The sequence below is a fragment of the Taeniopygia guttata genome, chromosome 9, assembly GCF_048771995.1.
Source record: "Taeniopygia guttata chromosome 9, bTaeGut7.mat, whole genome shotgun sequence".
NCBI lineage: Eukaryota > Metazoa > Chordata > Aves > Passeriformes > Estrildidae > Taeniopygia > Taeniopygia guttata.
Window position 1 is genome coordinate 11,827,920 of NC_133034.1, and position 20,043 is coordinate 11,847,962.

Consider the following 20,043-nt stretch of genomic DNA (forward strand, 5'->3'; position numbering starts at 1 on the left):
GGGGAGCGATGCGCTCCGTCGGGGCGGTGCAGCCCCCGCCCACCCCGCGCTGCCGCCCCGCGCTGTGGGGCGGAGCGGAGCGCGGTTCCGCCTCGCCCCGGCGGCCGCCGTGAGCTGCGCTGCGGCGGCGCCCGCGGCCGCTCGGCGATGGCGGCGCGGGAGAAGCGCGGGGCGGGCGGGCGGCCGTGCCGCTGCTAAGTAGGGCAGGGGCGGGGGCGGCGGCGGCGGGGCCGTCGCGGCGGCTGCGCTATGCGGGCCGGGCGCGGGGGGCCGGCCGGGACACGGCGCCGGGGGCGGCGCGCCCTGCTGCCCGCCGCGGGCCCCGGGGCGCCGGGGCGCTGAGCAACAGTTGGCCCCGCCGCCGCCCAGCATGAAAGTGTGCCGGCGGAAGGCGCTGGCGCTGTGCCTGGGCTACGCGCTGCTGCTGCTGCTCGCCGCGCTCAACCTGCTGGAGTACAAGTGGCGGCGGGAGCCGCGGCGCTGCGGGGAGCCCCCGGCAGCCCCCCGCCACCACCCCCCGCCGCCGCCGCCACCGGCCGGGAGCCGCGGCCCGGCGGGCGCCCGGCGGCAGCTGGTCTATGTCTTCACCACCTGGCGCTCGGGCTCGTCCTTCTTCGGGGAGCTCTTCAACCAGAACCCCGAGGTCTTTTTCCTCTACGAGCCGGTGTGGCACGTCTGGCAGAAGCTGTACCCCGGTGACGCCGTCTCGCTGCAAGGGGCGGCCCGCGACATGCTGAGCTCCCTGTACCGATGCGACCTCTCCGTCTTCCAGCTCTACAGCACGGCGGGCGCCGGCAAGAACCTCACCACGCTCGGCATCTTCGGGGCGGCCACCAACAAGGTCATCTGCTCGTCGCCCCTCTGCCCGGCCTATCGCAAGGAGGTGGTGGGGATGGTGGACGACCGGGTGTGCAAAAAGTGTCCCCCGCAGCGCCTCAGCCGCTTCCAGGAGGAGTGCCACAAGTACCACACGCTGGTCATCAAGGGCGTGCGTGTCTTTGACCTGGCCGTCCTGGCCCCGCTCATGCGGGACCCGACCCTGGACCTCAAAGTCATCCATCTGGTGCGGGACCCCCGCGCCGTCGCCAGCTCCCGCATCAAGTCCCGGCACGGCCTCATCCGGGAGAGCCTCCAGGTGGTGAGGAGCCGGGACCCCCACATCCACCGCATGCCCTTCCTTGATGCTGGCCACAAGCTGGGCGGGAAGAAGGAGGGGGCGGGCGGCTCGGACTACCATGCCCTGGGTGCCATGGAGGTCATCTGCAGCAGCATGGCCAAGACCCTGCAGACTGCTCTGCACCCCCCTGACTGGCTCCAGGGCAATTACATGGCCGTGCGCTACGAGGACCTGGTGGTGGAGCCCATCAAGACCCTGCGGCAGGTGTACGGCTTTGTGAACCTGGCAGTCAGCCCGGAGATGGAGAAGTTCGCCCTCAACATGACCAGTGGCCCCGGCTACTCCTCCAAGCCGTTCGTGGTGTCGGCCCGGAACGCCACCCAGGCGCTGAGTGCCTGGAGGACTGCGCTCAGCTACCAGCAGATCAAGCAGGTCGAGGAGTACTGCCAGCAGCCCATGGCCCTGCTGGGCTACGAGCGGGTGGGCAGCCCCGAGGAGGTGAAGGACCTCAGCAGAACGTTGCTCAGGAAGCCGCGGCTGTGACGGGGCAGCGGCGCCCGGGGGTGGCGGAGCCGGGCGGAGGAGCCGCTCCGGCTGCCCCGAGTGAGGGAGGGAGCCGGGAAAAGCAACCTGGTCTCCGACTTCCTCCAAAGACTGCTGAAGGGTAACATACAGTAATGTGATTAATTTTTTTTTTTTACCCACCCCCTTTGCATTGAGTTAGATGCGATTTAAAAACCAAAATCAAGTGGAACTGAAAATATGTGTAAAGCCCCCCTCCCTTCCTCCTCTCTAAAACACCAGGCATTTATTCTGTACCAATATCGTGTTCATGAAGTTCTTGTGGGTTTGAAGATGGTAACAAAAACTCTTGCACAATTCCTAACACATCTTTTATCTCCCTTGGTGCGGAGGGGATGCCCTTGGAAAACATAATGCTGAAAATCAGACTTTTGTATGAAAGCAAATGTTCAGACATGATAGTAATAAAAGAAAATAATAAATGATATTCATTTTTATAATTACCTCAATTGTTTGGGAAATACAGTGTTGCTTATGTACAGCTAGAGGGGATGCTTGCTTAAAATAACAACGTGGACTTCTTAAAGGGTATGGGCGGAGGGCTGGAGTGCAACATTTGATGTATTCAAAGATCAGGAGCTGCTCTTGCAGAAGCAAATACAGATCTTGCAAGTGTAGTACAGGTTATATGGCTGTGTCAAAGCAGGTTTCTATTTAACTATTGTCTTTTCTGTTGTATTTAAAAGTCTTTCAAGTGCCACTGTATTAGTGTCCTAAGAGTTTTAAAACGTTTGCCATCGCAGCAGTATTTATTTTTGTCTTGACATGTGTGTCCAGGAGTCACTGTCAAGTAGAAGTGGATCTACAGCGTGACAAGAAATGCAGGATTTAAAAAGACATTTATCATACTGGAATCATTAGCATGTGTGACAACAAAAATAAAATTACATATATTATATATATTCTATAGTGCTAACAAAACATAAGATGTAAGATATTTCTTGGCATTGGTTGGTAACAGGCAGAGCAGGGAAGCAAAGAAAAATGCATAAAATGATTTATTTTTTCCCTTTGTCTGTGTCCGAGGGTATATTTATGTATGAAGAGGGAGGAAATGTACAGCTGTGTGTTCATGGCTGTAATAGAGCTTTTATGGAGCCAGCCCAGCGTTTGATTTCAGAGCGCTGGTTGGAGACTCATTGCCTGTGAATTGTCATTGCTCTGTGATGGAGCCAGATGGTGGTCTGGCTCTTTCTGGGAGCTCTGCCTAGAGTCTGTCCCATCGTTAAAACTTGATGATTAAAAAAAAAAAAAAAGAAAAGAGATTTTACTACTTCTGCTTTTGTAATTTCTTGGAAAAAGTCCTGATTTATTAAAGGTTAAGTGGTGTGTTGCATATGAAAAGTGCAGACACCCTAAGTAATTTTTAATCTTGGTGTTCTCTGCTGCTCTTTGAAGGCTCATTTTGGAACTTGAGTTTTTAAACAAATGTAGTTTTGCCAAACTCTTCTCTTAGGAGACTACAGACTTTTCTACAGGAAGTACATTTTACATTGCCTATTTGGTGTTGTGCCTTCAGAAAATGTGAAGAGTATGAGTAGGAAAAAGGAGATTGATTTGTGAAAATAAATTAATATGAACAGGATGCTGACACGTGTGTGTGTATGTGTGGGTGTATGTGTGAAAATTTTAGTGATGTGTAATGTGTCTATTTCTTGTAACTCAAGTTAAACAGCTGATAACTGGCTACTAAGATTTTTGAGTTCTTGATGAAATTTTGGCATTAGATGTTGAATTTATTCTGAAAAGGAAAAGCATTTAATAAACTAGTTAAAAGATTATTGCATAAGGTTGCATATACACTTGCTGAATGATTGCATTACGTGTTGGTTCCCTCAATTCATCTTCACCATCAGTGAAATAACATAAAATCTAGCAATGGGAGATCTTTTAACTGCCCTGTTAGGATGTATTCCCAGATTCCAGACAGCAGTGCTAGAAATGGGAGTGATAGTTAATTTGGTATTTAAAATACAGATTATGGTACTTGTGTTGTTGTGGAAATGTGTTTTGTGTTACCACTGTAGATGTTCAGTGCAGTGCTGAGAGGATTTTTGGGTGTTTGGCTTTGGGCTGTACCCAGTGGGGTTTTTTATTTTCTTTGGTTGTTGTGTCGGGGGGCAGTGCTTGAAAATCTGACCTGCTTGTAGAGCACAGTGCTTGCTTTTTCTCCATGCCTGCTGTCTGAGCCTGCCTGCCCTGCCCTGCCCTGCCCCAGGGCTGGAGCTGGGAGCCCTCGGAGCTGCCCGTGGGACCCCAGCCCCGCTCCGGGACACTGTGTGGAACTTGGTTTAGGTCTCTAGATGGGAGCTCTCCATGGCAGCATGCTACAGCAAAAGCTCGTTTGGTTTTGGGAGCTGAAGCATGGTCATTTCTGTGTGCAGAATTCCTTGGTCTTTTTTGGGAAAGTTTTCAGGATGAGTAAAATGAACAGGAATTGATTGCCTCTGGGAGTGTGAAACAGATGAGCCCAATTGACTTAGCTTCCAAAAATGTCCTTTGGCTCCTAATTATGTTAAAAAACTCATCCTATCATTCTGAGAGAGCACTTGCTGCTCTTCTAATAGTGGTGCATTGCAAGCATCTGCTTCACTTTCCGGACACAAACACTGCCAGTAGAGTTACAGCATCTGAATCTGGTCCGTAATTTGGGCTCCACCTACTAGATTGCAGCAAGGAATCACCCAACATACTGTACAACTGTGCCCTGGTGTGCTTTGGTGAACAGAAGAAACAATGCAATGTTCATTTTGTGAAAATAAAGGACTGCATGTTCGTTCAGGTTAAGCTTCAGGAGAACTGAACGGGATCCTACCTGTGTAAAATGCTGGTGGGTTAAGCCAGCATTTAATGCTGCTCTATTAAATATGTATGTGAACAACTGGCAATTAAAAGATTATTTTTAGCCCTTTTTTCTATTCAGGGAATAGAATTAGAGGCACTTTAACAAGCCAAACAGAGTTGAAAAAAATTTTAAAAAAATAAGGTAGCAGAAAGATGAAGGACATGGTTACAAAAGAAGTTTTCCTTTTGTGAAGATGGACATCTAGCTGTGGTCAGAATAAACTTGACTTTTAAGCTTGAGATTAGTCCTGGGTTTGCTTTCTGTCTGATTTAATAATTACAGTGTGCTTTTCCAGCTGAAGCTAGTGCTTGTATTGGTGAAGAATCAATAGCATAAACAAGATAGAGGGTGCACTCAGTTGCATGGGAGGGAGATGCTTCTGAAGAATTGACATGTTGTTTGGTGGAAGAGAAAGGCCAATGGGCAAGTACAAGTTGCTTCCTGCTGTGAACAAAGCCAGAACATCAAATTGTTGTGGTAAATTGCAGTGATCATTCAGTGCATGAAAACAGGAAAACCCTCTGTCTTTCCACTGAATCAACTAAACCACAAGATGTGTAAAAGTGTGCAAGTCGCTGCTGCTAACCTGGGAGATGACAAAGAAAAAAAAAGTTATATCAAGTATCTTTCATTCTTTCTTAACAAAAGGAGGAAGTTCCTTATTTTTCCAATCACTTTGTAATTTGTCAGACATTAAACATCATGCTGTGACTGGAAGAGGAACATAATTCAAACCCACAAACCTTGCATTTCCATTATAATTAGAACTTGGGTCTTCAGAGGTGAAATGCTGATGGTTATAGGCAATCCTGAAACAAGTGTTTCTCATCCTGTAGGCCATGAGAAGAGTGGTGAGGTTATTTCCCCTTCACTTCTATTTGCTAGTGGTGTGTTGAAAATGAAAGGTGTTTAATGTGAGCCCTTGCACACCACACAGGTGGTCTAAGAGTTGGTGTTCCAGCTTTGCTCCTGTGCATCCCATAAATGCAGGCTTGGGTCCCTTTGGAGAGCTGAATACTCAGTTGTGTGGGGCTGCTTTATGTGAACAGACTGAGCATGGGGCAAATGCTGCCTCCGTTGTTACTTCATTGGATGGATCAATAATGTTCTTATCCTACTGCCATTTCAATTAAGGGTGTTGTATAAATATTACTCTGCTGGAATTATGCATATGAATAAGGTAAGCAGATTTAATTTGGAGGCTCTAAGTGAATGTGAGACTGCTTGCCATTGATGTATCTGACTTCAACTTCAGTGCTTTCTGCTAAGTTATCCTGGCAGTCAGTGCACAGGGTTTGAGCAAGACCTTACAAAAATATGCATGTTTTATAATTAAAGAATACATAGGATAACATTTCAGCAATATTCATTATATTGTGCACATTTAAAGTAATAAATCAGGTTTATCTGGTTTATTTGGGTTCCCTGGCAGCAAATGAATTCTGTTAACATGTCTAAATAACAACTCTTTGCTGTCATGACATCCATGATTCTTCATGTAAGTTATCGTTTCTGCAAAGAAAATGCATAGAATTGGTACAACACAGACTGTTTTTTGTTTGCAAGTTGGAAAATTTCCTTGTATTTACTTTAATTTGCAGCTCAGGGCTCCCTGCACCATAAGACTATGAAAGGAACACAAGAATGGGCCTGCATTATTGACTGTGCATAGTCTGGGCCGACGCAAATTCAGTGAGAATCAGTGCAGAATGTGAGGTGTCCTGTCTTCCCTTGATCCATGAAGAGCTGGAATTCCTCCCACAGATCAACACCATGAAAGCTATGAAAAAAAAATCATAATATAATGACCTTGAAAATGGGAGAACTGGGATTAAAGAATCATCTGTTTCTGCACTAAAATACAAACCTTTTAAATATGTGTAAAAATATATGGCTTATTTCTTCACAGAAGAAAATTCTGTATGTGAGAGACACATTTACACCAAATGATGTGGGCGAGCTCTCTGGTGTCCACTGCAGTTCCGAGACAGGAATGTGCTTGTTATAAACAGGGTGATGGCAAGGGATTTGAGGTTGAGTGGTGGGTTACCATCTCTTTATTCCTCTCAGAAAAATTGGTGAGTAGCCAGCACAGCCTGCAGGGCTTTTAATATCAGGTACTGCAAACTTCTGTCTGGATATAATTTCATTATTCTGATGGGATTTGAATGGAAATAGGATTTTCATGCTGAAAAACAAGATGAAAATGTGGTTGCAGGAACTCCCCAAATTAAACATTACTAGCAAAACAGCCTGAGCAAGAAAGGATCTGCTGAGCCACCTTTGTCCCAGCATCACTTGAAGTTGTTAACTGGAAGGGGCTCTACAGATACAATATTAAGAAATCTGAAGATTCTAGCTTTAAATGTGATTTTTGAGAATATCTGCATGTGCTATTTTCATTGGAATTGGAATATTATGCAGGAGTGAGCGGGAGTTATATTTCAGGGTGCCTCTTGACATCGTGGCCTCATAAATTTGTATTGGCAGGGGCCTATGGGGGTTGCTGGTCCAAACAATTGCTCAAAGCAGGGTCAGCATATGAGATCATGCTAGGTTGCTCCAGATTTAACTTGGTGAGTCTTGTAAACCTGCAAGGACAGAGACTGCACAATCTCCCTGGGCAGCCTCAGTGCTCTGTGGTCCTTGTGGTGATCCATGGTGCTTCAGCAAAACCAGCCCCCAGATCACTAAACGTGTTACATAAATTTATTAATATTTGCCTGTGACTACTGACGTGGGTCATGTCCTCACTTCCCTTTAACTACAAGAGATGTTTGCTGCAGCTCAGCCATTGCAAAGGGTCATTAGCAAAGTGGCTAATGAGTGGTGATCTCAGTGGAAAATGTGGATTCACAATTAGAACGCTGCATCCAGCAATATCCCTTGTTCTGCCCAAGAGGGATAAAGAGGAGAGCAAAGGCAAAAGAAATTCACTTAGAAGAAAGGAAAGGAATACAAAGCAGGGCTTATCAGAAGTTGCTCTTTCTCTGCTAGAGGAAGAAAGAAATACTGTTAAGGAAAATTGAAAGAAACAAATGACACCACACAGCAAGGTCAGCAGAGGATGAATAAAGGCATTTGCATGTTAAAAGCAATGAGGATAGAAACCTGAAGGACAGAAGATGAAATGTGATGCTCTGTGCTGTAACCATTTGTAATTAATCATGATATGCAGAAAGAATTCCTCACTTCTAAGTTCACAGTTTTAGATTCACTGATTTTCCTCACAGTTTCAAGATGAATTTCAAACAGGAATAATTTTCGTAATTATTCAGATAGTTTTGATGTTCCAATTTGTTTTGTGTATAGATAGAAACAGAGTTGCTGAACTTTTGTCTAAATATTCCTCTCTGCAGACCTCTATGCATAAATTCACAGGCCCCCCTAGTCTGCTAAATTCTTGGCACCTTCTTGTTTTCTATCTGCCAGATGGCTCCTTCTCCCACCAGTCAGGGTTATCAACAATTATCTGTTTCAAGCCATGTGCATGTCTCATAACAGTTTATCCTGGGAGACATAAAATGGAAAAGTGACATATTTAGTGTTTATGTAACTTTGAGAATCACTCTTGGCAGCTTTCATTACTTGCTTATTTGCCACTGGTGGTTCCTATGTATGTTTGCTGTACTGATGTGGCATCAGCCCTTCAGATCTCAATTATTCAGTTAATTTTCTAAAATCAGACACCTTGCACACTCAGCCAGCCAGTGTTTTTAGGTATACTAACTTAGCTGGTTGAGTAGTGACCTGTTTTCTTCTTCAGAACATCCTTATACCTGCTTGACCTCTCTTTTCCCAAGTAACAAATGGTAGGAAATTAGGAAATGAACTCAAGTTGCATCAATGAAGGTTTAGATTGGATATTTGGAAACATTTCATCACCTTGAAAGGCTTGCCAAGCAATGGAACAGGTTGCTTCGGAAAGTGGCCCAGTCCCCAGCTTGGAGGTATTGAAAAGACATGTGGATGTGGTGCTTAGGGACGTGGCTTAGAGCTGGGTTAGTGGTTGGACTTGACATCATAAAGGTCTTTAGAACCTAAATGGTTCTCTAATGTGATGGTGACATCAGACCCTGCCACACAGGGGTGGTTGGAGGCACTGGGGCTCCTGCAGCTCGTGAAGCAGTGAGAAAGGTCTGACTGCCAGAGCAGAGTTTGGGGCTGAAGGCTGCTGACCTCCTTGGGCTTGCACTTTTCACCCACTTCACCGGCTGTAGCTCCACCACAAACTGCAGAGCTGTCCATGGTAAAGGACACCTGGTTCAAACAGGTACAGTGGTAATGAGTAAGCGGTGGAAAACAGTTCTTTGTGCTCCTCTGCTCCTCTCCAGGAATGAGCACACAGCAGCCTGTGCTGGCCATCACACTTTGATTTTGTAAGAGTTTAATATCTGCTCCCTAATCACATGTTCTTTTATGCTGAGCAAAGGTAAAAATACACAGTATAAATGTGTTGTGGCTACTGCCCAGAGAATACCTGCTGTGTTATTTTAACCAAGGAATCCTCATTCCAGGACACAACTTACACACACATGAGCCCCTCTCCTTTTATTTTACTTTAAATAGGAAAATGTTGTATCTGATGCCACACACCTGAGAGGCGGCTGCTGCCTTTCAGCAGGTGGTGCCCCACAGGTGTTAATGTGGAATGTTAATGAACCTGATACAAAAAAGGGACACCTGAAAGTTGTTAGGGGGTCGTGCTGCTCAACCTTTTCCCCTCACTGAGCGGTGACTCTCGGCAAGATGAGATGGAAGCCGAGGTTGCTCCGTGCCGTGTTGTTTCTGGCTGTGCTCGGCCTGGCCAGGGGGCTGCCGTGTGCCCCCAGCCTCACAGGGCAGCCGGAGCCCTCCTGGGGGAGCAGCGCTCCAGGGAGGATTAATGCAGGAGGGGAGCTGCTCTTGGGGATGGTGGCCTTTGCCAGAAGCCTCTCTGATGGGAAGGGCTGCTGCAGGCTCTGAGTGCCTGTGGTCCCCCAGGAACGTGCTGGACGGTGCCCGAGCCCAAGCCCTTTCCAGCGCTGCAGCCCTGCCGTGCCCTGGGCTGTGGGGATGTTGCCGAAGCTGCAGGGAGAGGCGGTGGGGCTGCTGTGCTCAGGCACGTTTCTGTGTAAAGAGTTGATGGAGCACACGGAAGAGCACCAGCAGGGACTAAGGAGGCTGGAGCAAGGAATGCCGCTGCAAGGAGGCCGCACACCGTGCGGGACCCGCGGCCGGAGCGCCTGGGGAACGATGGAGCCGAGGTGAGCCACGGCGGGGCGGCTGCGCTGGGGCTGGGGGTGGTGCTGGGCCTCCCTTCGCAGCGCTGGAGACGGGCACCGACCGCCCATTGCTGCTGGCAGCAGGGCTCTGGGAGGGCTGAAGCGTGCAGAAAACTCGTCTGGGGAGGGGCTGGCGGTGAATCTGTTGTTTGTTGGGGGTGCTCTGCTGCTGTGAGGACACCTGGCTCCTGTGTGTGGCACATCACCGTGGGCAGTGTGGCACTGCTGTTCCCCACGGGCACCATCCCCTGCTGTGCCCTGGGTACCTGCCTGTGTCCGCCTCTTCAGGGACATGCATCGTGTGAGGAGAGGCTTCAGAGCTGATGGTTTCTTGCACAAATGTACTGACAGAAAAATTTTATGCATTTCCTTGCCGTTGACATGTCTTGTTGGGTTTCAATGTGGAGTCCTTTAGTGTATCTGCTGGTCCTGTCCCATGCCTGCAGTCCCAGATGAATTGCAGAATGTGTCTGTTTCTCTTTGTCTCCTTTCTGAAATGGACATGGCTCTCTCGACCTCTCATCCCTCCTGCGCAGGTGAGCTTTTGTCTTGTCCCTGTCCCATTTAGAATGGTGACCAGGCTCCCTGTTGCTTAATTAGTCCTTTCATAATGAATAATTTGGCTAAATGCTTTGCTTTGAGTAGCAGCCAGCTATTTATCTTCGTCATGTCTGTTTGACATGACAAAAGAATTATTTGCAAGTTAAACATTTCACCATTGCTGGCTTTGACTGCAGTGCAGCCTGTAAACTATACTTAGATTGCTGAAATCATATAAAGAAATCAATGGACTTTTCCTCACTGCAGGCTTCAGGTCTTGGCACAACAACTTGTAATGGCTCCTTATTTTCACTTATGCCCTATACTTATGTGTAGGAGATGCTGGGAAAATGCTTGTGTGTGGGCTTACAGCTGGAGTCCTGTTGGCTGTTCTGAGCACCATGGATGTGCATCCCTGTACACAGTAGCCCCTGGTTAGAAGCCTTGGGTTTTCTTGCCTTAGGTATACAGGCATCATGTAGCAGCCTTTTGGGCAGCTGATGAGTTTATCCCTGTTGATGCTAAAACCACACAAAGGCGAAATGGAAGAAATGAAAAATCTAAACATAATTTTAAGAAAGGGCAGCTGAATGCACAGGCAGATGATGCATTTAAAATGGTTTGTGTTTAAAAAAATCCCTCATAACTATTTAGTTAGTACTTCCGGAATTAAGACAATTACTTTAATTGTTCCCAGCAGTTCTTCTGCATTAGGTTACTGAAGCTAATCAAGATCCCACTCTTCTTATTACTTCTCTGACTTGTGTTAAGGGGTCACTTTGCAGGCCACTGGTGCTTCCAGGTTAAATGGGTGGCCTTGGAGGGAGAAGAGGGGGTATCCCAAGATATCCAGATGGTGAATAAGCTTCCTGTAGCCACGGGCTATTAGAGAATGTACTAGCATCCTTTGGTACAAGGCTGTGCTGGGTACTCTGGGGATTGATGAACAAGTGTGGCAGTGAGGAGATGATAATATGTTTGGCACAGTAGACCACATTATTGTCTAAAAAGTTTGTTTGACATATGGTTATTCTAACACAAATAGTAAATGCCTCATTTTACAAAGCTATTATTGTTTCTAACTTGGCTTTCTGGTGCTTCAGTGAAAGCAATGTATCTCTGGCATTTACTGGATTGTAGTAGTGACAAAAACACAGCACACCAGCATCATTATGTATGTACAGAACTCTATTTTTCAGGCCACTGGATACATCACAGATGCAGATCTATTTCCCTCCATTGTTCATGTACTTAGCCTTAAAATCTGAGCTCTTCTAGTGGCAGTGTGGCCTGGGAGAGGCAGCCCAGAGTTCATGTGTGACATTTCTTTCTAAGTGAAGCTTCTCTGCAGAGGGAGGTTGTGGTGAGGATGGGTAGAATAGGTCGTGTTGCTCCTGGGGATTTCTGACAACCCCAAATTGGGGTAATTAGGACTTAAAACAGCCATGAGCAGCCTACAGGGCTCTGTGCCTGTTAGGGAGCCTGTGTCGAAGAGCTCCTGGTTTCTCTCCTAATCCCCTGAGAATAACCAAGATTTTTGAGCCAATGGCTGTGAGGAAAAAAACCCATAAAAATACAGCGAATCATGTAAGAATGTGTTTTCAGAAAGTTTTTTACATGGTCCGGTGATGCTGCTAATTGTGCATATACTTGCATTGCAACTATCCAGGCTTGGTCTGTGTGATGAACACATTCGGGGGGGCAGGGCCAGTGGTACAAGAGGTTGCTCAGTTATCTGGTTGTCCAGATCCAGAGATGGATCAGGACATGGTTGTACACAGGGATAAATTTAGTTCATTGATGTAATATATTCTTAATTAAAAAACCTATCATCAGTAAAAAGTATTATTGCATTTGGATTAGAATATGGTCTTAACTCATAGACATTTAATTTTCACATAAACCCCTCTTAAGTACAAAAAGGAAGTAAGGTAATTTAGAGGAAGCATTTCTATGCTAATGTGAACCATTTATGGAACAAGTGGTGCACAGAGCAGGCCACTGAAAACATAGTATCTGAAGAATGAGAATGGAGATAAGTTTGATTTTTATGCCTAATGGCAAGAGATTATCAGGCAGCAGACTCCAAATGAATTTCTGAAAACTAGGACTGGGAGCTGAGGTATGGCATGACAGAGTATGGGTTTATAGGAGAGACTAGGCAAAGAGGTGTAAATATACTTTTTGTATAGATGCATCATGTTTTAATAAAGCATGTTGCATTGTAACAACACTTCTTCCCTTCTATTAGGCTGAGCAGCGTTTGAAGTGTATCTTCCCCACCCTAAAATGGAATTGAAATACCTAATAATTGCTTCCAGGTGTGTTGAATTTTGCTTTAGCCTTGTCTTGTTCCTGGGGTTTGGCTTGCTTCAGTCCCTGACACTTCATCTTGCCCTGGATGCTGCTGTAAGTTGCAGGCTTTGCTCTGCAGCCAAGTACAGAGCAGTTCGTGCCCAGAACCTGCTGGAACTGTGCCACATCCTAGCAACATCTCTGGCAGGCAATTGTTTTGCAGTTGTTCTTGCATACAGTTTTACAGCAGTCTGTGCCCTGGCAGCAGGGATAGTGTTTACAAATTTCCTAATATGGAGCTTCTGCGGTCACAGGAACACTTCTGGTTCTAGCAGGAATTTAGTAAACTACAATCCTTCACAAAAAAGGAAAGCAGGATTTTGCCCTGTATTTCCAAAAATATTTTATTTATTTATTTTTATAAGAGCAGTTGGCTTCCTGAACACTTATATTATTTGAGATGTTGTGGGAATTGGTGTTGCTGATCTGGCACTCTTGCTTTCTTATCTGCTGCTTCATCATGATTTCACTGCAGTGACATTTGTTGTCAGAAAATCAATACACTGAGTTTGGGAAGAGCTGCAGCTGCTCGGAAAGTAGAAGCAACAAGCTAAACAGCTGATCTATCAAGTTCACTTGCAATATTTGTTTCAGTAATGGATCACAGGCTTATTCAGTTAAGTGATGGCCTTGGCAGTCACCTCAGTACCAGCTCAGGCTGGCTCTGGTGATAGAAAAATCTGTTTGTACAACAGAGGCAATGCTCCTTCTGGAGTCCCTGAAGGAAAACCAGGAAGTCAACCTCGGACAGGGCAGATGCAGCCCAGCCCTCGTTCCCTCCATACCCCTTTTTTCTTTGCATATACCTGATTTTGGCATGTGAACAGAGATGCTTGGGAATGGAATATGCTTTGGTATTGTAATATGCTTTCTGAAGTGCTACCCCAAGGGACCATAACTCTTCACCCTGGATTTTTTCACTGTTAAAATCTTGAAAAGGTTCTTTAATATGCAGATTGATTGGATGAAATTGCTCAAAAGGATGCTCTCATTATTGCCCTGAATCAGGTTTGAGATTTGATTGTGTATTATATTCTTAAATATATTCAGTACAAAATGCCTTGCATATCAGTGTGTGAAATATCAGGGCACCAGCTGAAATGGGCTATGCACTGACTCATTAGACAATGTGTCTGATTTTTACTGAGTACTTATTTCAATGGCAAGTTTAGCTCTTCTGATGGGAAGCAGAAATGTTCAGTAGGTAATATAACAAAATCAGCTGGTTATTTGATGAGGCTGAAAAATGAATGGCCTTTTCAGTTCAGTGAAGGATGAATATTTCTGAATGAAGCTCATCAGATTCATAACCATGCAAAATCCAAGACTAGCTGGCTGGAAATCTTTATTTGAAAAGCATTACCCTTATTTTCTAGAAAACTTCCAATGTGCTGGCTGTGAGCCTGAGGTGTGGTACCTTGTTTTAGTACAAAAGTGAGAATCAAATATGTTACTGGAGTGCATTTTAAAAATACAAGAATTAAATAGCTAATTTAAAAAGCTCTTGGGATTTGCCAATTTCACACAAAAACCTCTGCTCTCTGGAATCTATTTCAGAGATACTATCCTGAAGTTTCTTGATACAAGGTTCTTGAAGTTACAACTTAGACTAGTGAATGCCTAAGAGTATAGATACCTATCAACAGGCTATATTAATGTATCTAAATTGATTTCCTCTCCTTTTTGAAGTCATGTAACTGGATTCTGTTCACATGCAAATATTTAAATCGAGAATTTTCCTGTGGATAATCAAGTTGAAAGATTGCCTAATCATACCCTTTCTTAGAGGAGGACTAAGTTATGGATTCTGTGGATAATTTTCAGATTCTTATAATTACCAGATTATTATGGATTCTTCTGGATGTCTGGCATGAATACTTTGCAAAAAGGGCAGTACTTCTTCCAAATTGATTTGAGTCTGCATGATTCAAAGTAGCCATGTGCTAGCTCTACACTCTCCAGGTCCAGTGTTATATATGGTAAAGTTGGATTGTTTAGGAAGAGAATAAGGGGAAAGGAAAAGTGAGATTATGGAACCCAGCTGTGGAATAAAGCAGTTTCTAGTTAACCAAGAGGCAGTAAACATCTATGGCGCAATGCAATGCCAAAATTCTGTGAAAGGGAGTGATCTTTAATGCACAGTGAGTGCCAGCTCCAGGAACACATCCTTTTCCAGGAACTGGTGGCTGCCTGCTGGGATCCGGCGCTGCGGGCACAGAGATGGGACTGAGCGAGGGGCCAGACCAGAGCACAGCAGATGGGCAGAGGGAGGCCTGTGTGCCCTTGTGCCAGCGCTGTGCAAGCAGCTGTCTGCCCATCATGTACCCTCACCATATGCTGTGGGTCTGGGTGCTGAACCAGCAGTGCAGTTGTGTGTCCATCTCTTTTAATCTTCCATGATTATAACTCCCATTGTAATCACTTGCTGGTGTAAGCAAAAGGGAGGGTGTGACAAACTTGTGTAATTTGTTTTCTACTCATTGTGAAGCTCTCCCACTTGTAAATAAAACAAATTAAACCACATCAGTAATCCAGTCAATATGCACTATTGCAAGTCTCGCATGTGTTTCTGAACTGGGCTGGAAATTGAATTGGAATGCATTTTTTAGATAGTTTATAGCACACATACCGAACATCATGATTCTTTTGTGTACTGAAAAACATGAAAAACAATGTTAAGTTCGTTATATATTATCAGAAAATGGTTTGGGTTATAAGAGACCTTTAGTTTCAATCATTCTGCCATGGGCGGGGACACTTTAAATTTTGTATATTTTTATTTTCTAAATCTAATATTTAGTATAGCAGTATTTCAAGTAATCAAATGTTAAGTTTTTGTCCCTAGATTTAGTTTTTTTTCTCTATATCTGCCTTGAGATTGATTCGGCCGCTTTTTTGTACCACAGTGTTTTTGTGTGAAATCACTTGAATTTCATTTTTAAAACCCAATGAAGAAAGACTTCTTTGTACTCTTCTTGGGATTGTTGAATAAGAGTCTGTACATATTTTGTGAATATTGTTACTCTTATTCATTATATATATTTGTAGATGAAAAGTAATGTGAATAACTATCATTGAAATACATTTGATTCCAAGAATATCTGAAACTACCAAGGTTGTAATGCCAGAGTTACTTTTGCAGAACTTATCAATAATTGTCATAACTAGGAAAATGGTTTTTCAACACCAATCTCTGGATAAACATCTGATGTACCAAGTGTGAAACTTGGTCTTCAGGGAAAGGTTTCATTGATATTTGACTTACAATGGACTAGATACTCTGTCGACTACTTTTTGCAACAGTTAATCCCAAAAAAGTCCTGTGCAATATATGAATTTACACATTATACAGCAGTAACTTACTAACTTCTGTTTAATTTGTGTGTACCTTGTCAAGTCTCTCCTTTGGCTACAATTTCAAAAAAGAGGTCTGAAGTCAGCAAATATGAACTTTCTGACTTTAGGCATTTGAAAATCTGGAAGTTAGAAGAATTCGCTTTTCTAGGAGGGAATGCAAATGAGCGTGTTAGATTAGAGCTGGAGCAGAAAGCTTTCATAGTGCCTGCCAGTGGTGCACTGGGGAAGTGGTTCTCACTGCTTTCTTATGGGGAATGTCTCATCTGCAGTATCCCCCAGGACAATCCTTTGGCACTTTTGTAATGAACCTTATGCAGAGTTTAGTTTCTCATTGCACAGAGCTGCTTGGGAGGGGAGGAGGAGGAAGGGTCTGAGTTTCTGGTGCCATGACTGTAATGAGGAATAAATTAGATGCAAGGAGCACTTGTGTTGGGCCTTATGATTTGGTGCCATCATGCTGTGTTGTGACTAATGCTTTTTCCCACTTTATTGTTGCTGAAATCAATGGCAAAACTCCATTTATGTTAAGAGCACATGACAAGATCCAGAATAAGTGAAAGAAGCAGATGACTAACAGTAATGGATATAATTGGGAAAAAACAGTCCTATCCAAGGCTATATTCAGGGCTGATATAGAGGACTAAGGAAAGATCATTCATGTCAGACTGAAAACAAGATAAAGGCAACAGCTATTGAAGGCACATCCACTGTGCACAGAGGGAATGGGTCTCTTCATTCATTTTAATGGGGGGGGGGTGGGGGTGGGAATGACTGCAGATGGTAGTTATGTAAATGATCTTTTAATTGGTAAACAAGAATATTTCTTAGTCCATATTTATTTTTTGAGATTAAACTTTTGCTTGTGCAAACAGTGTCCTCAGGCTGGTACACAGCAATGGGCATCTGTGCTTTTTCAAATCATTAGCACTAGATTAGAAATTTTGGCTAAAATTCTGAGTATTAAGTACTAGCTTGCAGCACCTGGTTTCAGCTGATCCACATTAGGACTGGGTACTATCCCTTCTCTGGCCTGTTATCTTCAGTTTTTGGGCTTTTCTTTCACTGAAGCAGTATTTCTTTTCCTGGGAAGGCTCTGCCTTCTGGCTTCTCTTGTTCTTGGCCAGGGGCAGCCTGAGAGCTACCTGTGCTGCTGGCCCATGTGTTGTGCAGAGGGATTACCTCATAGGTTAGGGATGAGCTATTTAAGAAGTTGGTCTGAACTTGGCCTCACTTAATGTGACCTCAAACACTGCTCTGGCAATGTGAAGTGGCTGTAGTCTTTTTTCCTTCTCAAAATGTGTGCATGGACAAGTGCTTGGTGTAGCCGTGAACCTCCATTGCAAGTATGGAGGAGAATGAGGCTGGGATGTGAGCAGGTTAGCTATTTGCCATCAGCTTTTGTTGTGGCTCATTTGGGATCTGAGTCACATAGTTCAAGCCACTGTCTTCCTTGGTGTGGTGCTACTATGTTCAAGGAGTTTAGAAAGATGCTGTAAAGTGTGGGACTGTTGGGTAACTTGATTAATGTCTCTAACTAGCAGGGAGATTCATGACTCCTGCTTGGTTTAGAGCGATGAATGGCCAGAATCCAAACTGCTCTTCTGTGACAGGGTTGTGCAGGGGAGCTCAAATTCTCTGAATCATGTGTTTTAGCTTGGTTGGTCAAATGTATCAAATGGCTAAATTACAGGTGACTCCAGGAGCCCTGATGTGATACCCAGTATTTATGTCCATCCAGTTTATGAGCTGCATGGACACTGCTCTGCAGCCCAAATCAGCAAGAAAGTTAGGTTAAGAGTTGTGTGAGGAAAATGAACTGTAGTGTGCACAGAAAAGAGGAAAGCTATTAAAACATTTAAGCAGTAGAGAGACTGACATTAGAAAGCTAGAGATGTCAGCAGATAAGGGAAATCTGCAATCCAGTTTATTGCTAGCACAGATCTTGGGTATTTTTTCTTCAAAATAGTGGTTTAAAACCCAGTTTGTGGATCCCAAACCATATTTCAGTGGAAATATGGACCTGTGACTAGTAAATTTATTGTTCATGATTAAACCTAAAAATTAATGTCCTTAGTTTCTTCCTTTAGAGTTCTTAGAAGCTGTTTCTGGACCTTGAGGATTCATGGCTTAGAATTAATGGATTACTTTAACTCAGGAGAATTGCTGACTTGCAAAGGGACTCAGTAGAAATGGGCAGACATATGTAAATTTAATTTCCAGTTGCTGGTTAATTAGAAGAAAATGTCCTGTATCTTGGGGAGAAAAAGGACATGATGTGGCTCTTGGCTACCACTTGAAGCCAGAGTTCTTGGCCTCTGCTGTAACCTTGCTTCCTGCAACTCCAGCTGCTCTTCTCTGCTTGTGCCTGCCTGCAGCTCCCTGCCCCACCAACTGTGTTGATAGAACTGTTGTGATATTATGCTATAACTTAGATCAGTGAGTGGGGGGCTGAGTTAAAAATAATCTGCTTTGAACCTAGATTGTGTCACAGTCCTGTGAGCAGCGGCACATGGCCGGCGGGCAGGGGCGGCCGCCTCGGAGCTGTGGGTGGTGGGGGAAGGGGCTGAGTGCCCGGGACACAGAGGCAGGGCTGGCAGCCTGTCAGGCAAGCTGGGCATTGAAACTGTGAACTGCAAAATGGCATGTTGGGGTGCTGCACCTTCAAACATGGGCTGCTGCAGTGCTGGCTTTGGGTGCCTGGCATCAGGCATGTGCTGTAGCTGCTGTGGAGCTGAAGATGAGGGTGGATGAGGATAAAAAGTATTTTGTCCATGTTAATGGTTGAAATTTGGAAGTCAACCTCCACAGAGCTTCAGAATGAATCAAAGGTGAGAACCAATAAGGCGCCAATCCTTTATTTGGAGCATTTAGTCCTGAGATGCAGGTCGGGTGTGACAGTGTCTAAGTGCTCCATGGTTGGCACGAAGGGCAAGGCACACGGCGCTCCAGCATTGGAATGGAAGGGCTGTGCCTTACATACCTGCCTTTCCTGGGAGCCACATCTGGAATGCACATCGTACAGATGCCATATCTAATCACAAGGATGCTGAGCAGTGTTCCCAGGCCATACTTGGTAAGATGGCCGAGCTGTTGGAATGCCCTTGGAGGAGATGCAGGATGGTTCCTTTCTTGGCTGTAGATACTGTCAGTGCTAGTGGCCTTTGGAGGGGTAAAGTCATGGCCTATCTCAAATCGAGCTCTTACTGCTGGGATGAGGCTCAGGAAAGGATGGGCAAGAAAGACCTTGGCTTTATAACCTCCTAATTAGAGCATTCAGATGGAAGTGGTCATTAGCTCCTGCTTCAAAGACTGTGTTAGGCACTCACTAAAATGTAATCACCCCCCCAGGAGTGAAGCAGCCACATCTTCCAGGTTGCACTTCCTGGAGGTGTTCTGGTCCCAGCAGCTGTAACATCTCTCTGAGTTTGTCAGGGCTCTGCCACTTGTTAGTGCTTAATGAGGCATGGGAGAATGACAAAGCAGGATAAAAAAATGGTTTGTCCATGTTAATGGTTGAAATTTGGAAGTCAACCTCCACAGGGCTTCGGAATGAATCAAAGGTGAGAACCAATAAGGCGCCAATCCTTTATTTGGAGCATTTAGTCCTGAAATTTGTGAGCACAATCAAAATAGCTTGACAAAGATGCAGCTGGAACTGACGACTTGTACAGCTCTGCAGTGTCATAGGATGAAGCAGTTCTAAATAATTTCTGTAAGAAGCATATTTAAAAGACAGAATAATTAATATTTGGCAAATAATGTGTGGAGGCAGTAGTCTTTATGGTGTAACAGCAGTATATACATTATTGAAAACCACTGAGCAAAGCAATCTACAAATGCTGTGTATGGAAATTTCTTACATTGTGCTTTAATACTGGAGAAATTAGTAGGTTTTCAGTCTTCCTGGTGTTTGACTTTTTGTGAGTTATTTGGCTGCTTTTCTACCTTCAGATTTCAAAAATATGATGTTAAGATCAAACACA

The 20,043-nt window shown here is 44.8% G+C and overlaps 1 protein-coding gene across 1 annotated transcript; it reads left to right on the top strand.

The window, feature by feature from the left end:
• The first annotated feature begins 224 nt into the window (after positions 1 to 224).
• CHST2 (carbohydrate sulfotransferase 2) lies at positions 225 to 4,783 on the top strand. The gene has a single exon (XM_030280005.4). It carries the CDS (start codon positions 371 to 373, stop codon positions 1,658 to 1,660), a length of 1,290 nt encoding a protein of 429 aa, XP_030135865.3. The 5' UTR covers positions 225 to 370; the 3' UTR covers positions 1,661 to 4,783.
• The last annotated feature ends 15,260 nt before the right edge of the window (positions 4,784 to 20,043 follow it).